Source organism: Cyprinodon variegatus, unplaced genomic scaffold, assembly GCF_000732505.1.
Source record: "Cyprinodon variegatus isolate N-32 unplaced genomic scaffold, C_variegatus-1.0 Scaffold823, whole genome shotgun sequence".
Classification (NCBI taxonomy): domain Eukaryota; kingdom Metazoa; phylum Chordata; class Actinopteri; order Cyprinodontiformes; family Cyprinodontidae; genus Cyprinodon; species Cyprinodon variegatus.
Genome location: NW_015151276.1, coordinates 268,594 through 270,431, shown reverse-complemented (window position 1 = coordinate 270,431; position 1,838 = coordinate 268,594). Strand labels below are relative to the sequence as shown.

General features: G+C 41.2%; 1 protein-coding gene across 1 annotated transcript in view; it reads left to right on the top strand.

The window, feature by feature from the left end:
- LOC107098936 (protein argonaute-3-like) overlaps window positions 1-1,838 on the top strand; it is a 21,992-nt gene that overhangs the window by 11,010 nt on the left and 9,144 nt on the right. Inside the window, exons 7-8 of the mRNA XM_015396831.1 lie at window positions 505-639; window positions 1,506-1,593. Coding sequence (XP_015252317.1) covers window positions 505-639; window positions 1,506-1,593 — 223 coding nt within the window. The remainder of the gene's footprint in view (window positions 1-504; window positions 640-1,505; window positions 1,594-1,838) is intronic.

The window sequence follows — 1,838 nt, the reverse complement described above, 5'->3', positions numbered from 1 at the left end:
CGGGAGAATTCGGAAATGCAACGGTTGGATCAGCCGCTTCCCTACGACTTTAATTAAAGGTACTGGTATTTTAAACAAAAAAGCACATGCACAACCCTGTACCCGCTCTTCAGAAGGAACACCTGTTAAAAGTTTATGCTCAGAAACCAGGTTGTCTGTGCGTCTGTCGAATTTAACGCAGATCTGACTGTGTTCATTATTATTCCCTCACTAAATGAGAAAAGTTGTACTTTATTATTATCTAGACATTATTAATAACAGGAGGTGAAATGCAGCTCTAGATGAGCGGGCATGTGGTGATGTCATCAGTACGCTTCTGTTCCATTTGACCCATATCTATGCTGCGTGCTCCCGTTCTCCCCGAGTCCAGACTTTCCTGTGTTCTAGTGAATTGAGAAACGGCCAAAATATGCCTGATAAGTTTTAGACTGTCCTGATTGCCGTACGTTTGACCCGGTTATCTGAGGTGTTTCAGCTCCGATTTTTCTCCTGTTGCCGTTTCAGTTTCAGCCACAGCGTTTTACAAAGCCCAGCCGGTCATCCAGTTCATGTGTGAGGTGCTGGACATCCACAACATGGACGAGCAGCCGCGCTCGCTGCCGGACTCCCACAGGGTCAAGTTCACCAAAGAGATCAAAGGTATGTGACCGCTGTAAGTACCAGATCTGCTCGGGGCCCCGCCCCTTCCTATGATGTCATCACATGGCAACTCCACTCGGATTACACCTGTTTCTTAAGGATCAAATCTTTTTTGGAGTCTCAACATATCATTTTTTCTATATTTGCTTTTATTTTACATTTCATTGATGATCTAAAGAAGCTGAAAGTAGAAAACAATCATTGTCAGTCTGGAAGGAAAGTCCTGCCTCCTAAGACAGACTGAGTTCTGCTATTTAACAAGGAGACAAAAAAAAGTCTCAGCTTATTTTTATTCTTTTTATTAAGCTCTGAGGGCAGAGGATGACAATGGGACATCCTAAAAAAATGACTTTGTAGAGATTTTAGACAAATAAAACAGTTATTTTACTTGTAGGAAACAAACAGTTGTTGTTGACATGAAGCTAAAAGTTATGTAGCTTAATCTGGCTAACTGACTGAGCTAAAAGAGGCTAACCGTTAGCTACAGCTAGCCACAGCGCTACCGAGCTGTCCCCCTTTATATCACGGTCTAACAGTTACTTTGTTCACCAGAAACAGAAAATATTTTCAGTTTTCTTATCGATCAGGTAAAACTTCATCGGTCATTAGACGCGCTAACGCAGCAGATGCTCCCGACTCGGCACACGGACACTGCGTGATGTTATTGTCGTTGTCTAGGCAACCACAGTGTTTTAAATTTCGTGGCAACGTTCAGCCAATCCTGTAGTGTAACATCACTGGCATGAAGCAGGACCCAACAGATCTGGTAGCCTCAGCTGAAGCGAGTCCAGCACCGGCCTCCTCCATGTTTATTTCATGTTTAACATATTCAGACTGTTCCTGATGTTCTTTTAACGTCTCCGCAGGTCTTAAAGTGGAAGTCACCCACTGTGGAAGCATGCGCAGGAAGTACAGAGTGTGTAACGTCACCCGGCGGCCTGCCAGCCTGCAGACGTAAGTCTTCACACTTATGGAGGGAATTTTGTTTCATTTTTGCTGCAAGCAAAGAAAAGATTTAACCAAAAAAAAAAAAATACAATCCAGGAATTAAACTTTGAAAAAAATATTAATCATAAAAAAGGCTTTGATTGAAACTTTGTTTGGTTTTATTTTAAATTTACAGATTTTATATTTCAAAATGTTTCAGATTCCTCTTTTTCTGATAGTTTTTTTTTATTTTTTGTTTTTATTCCAATTTC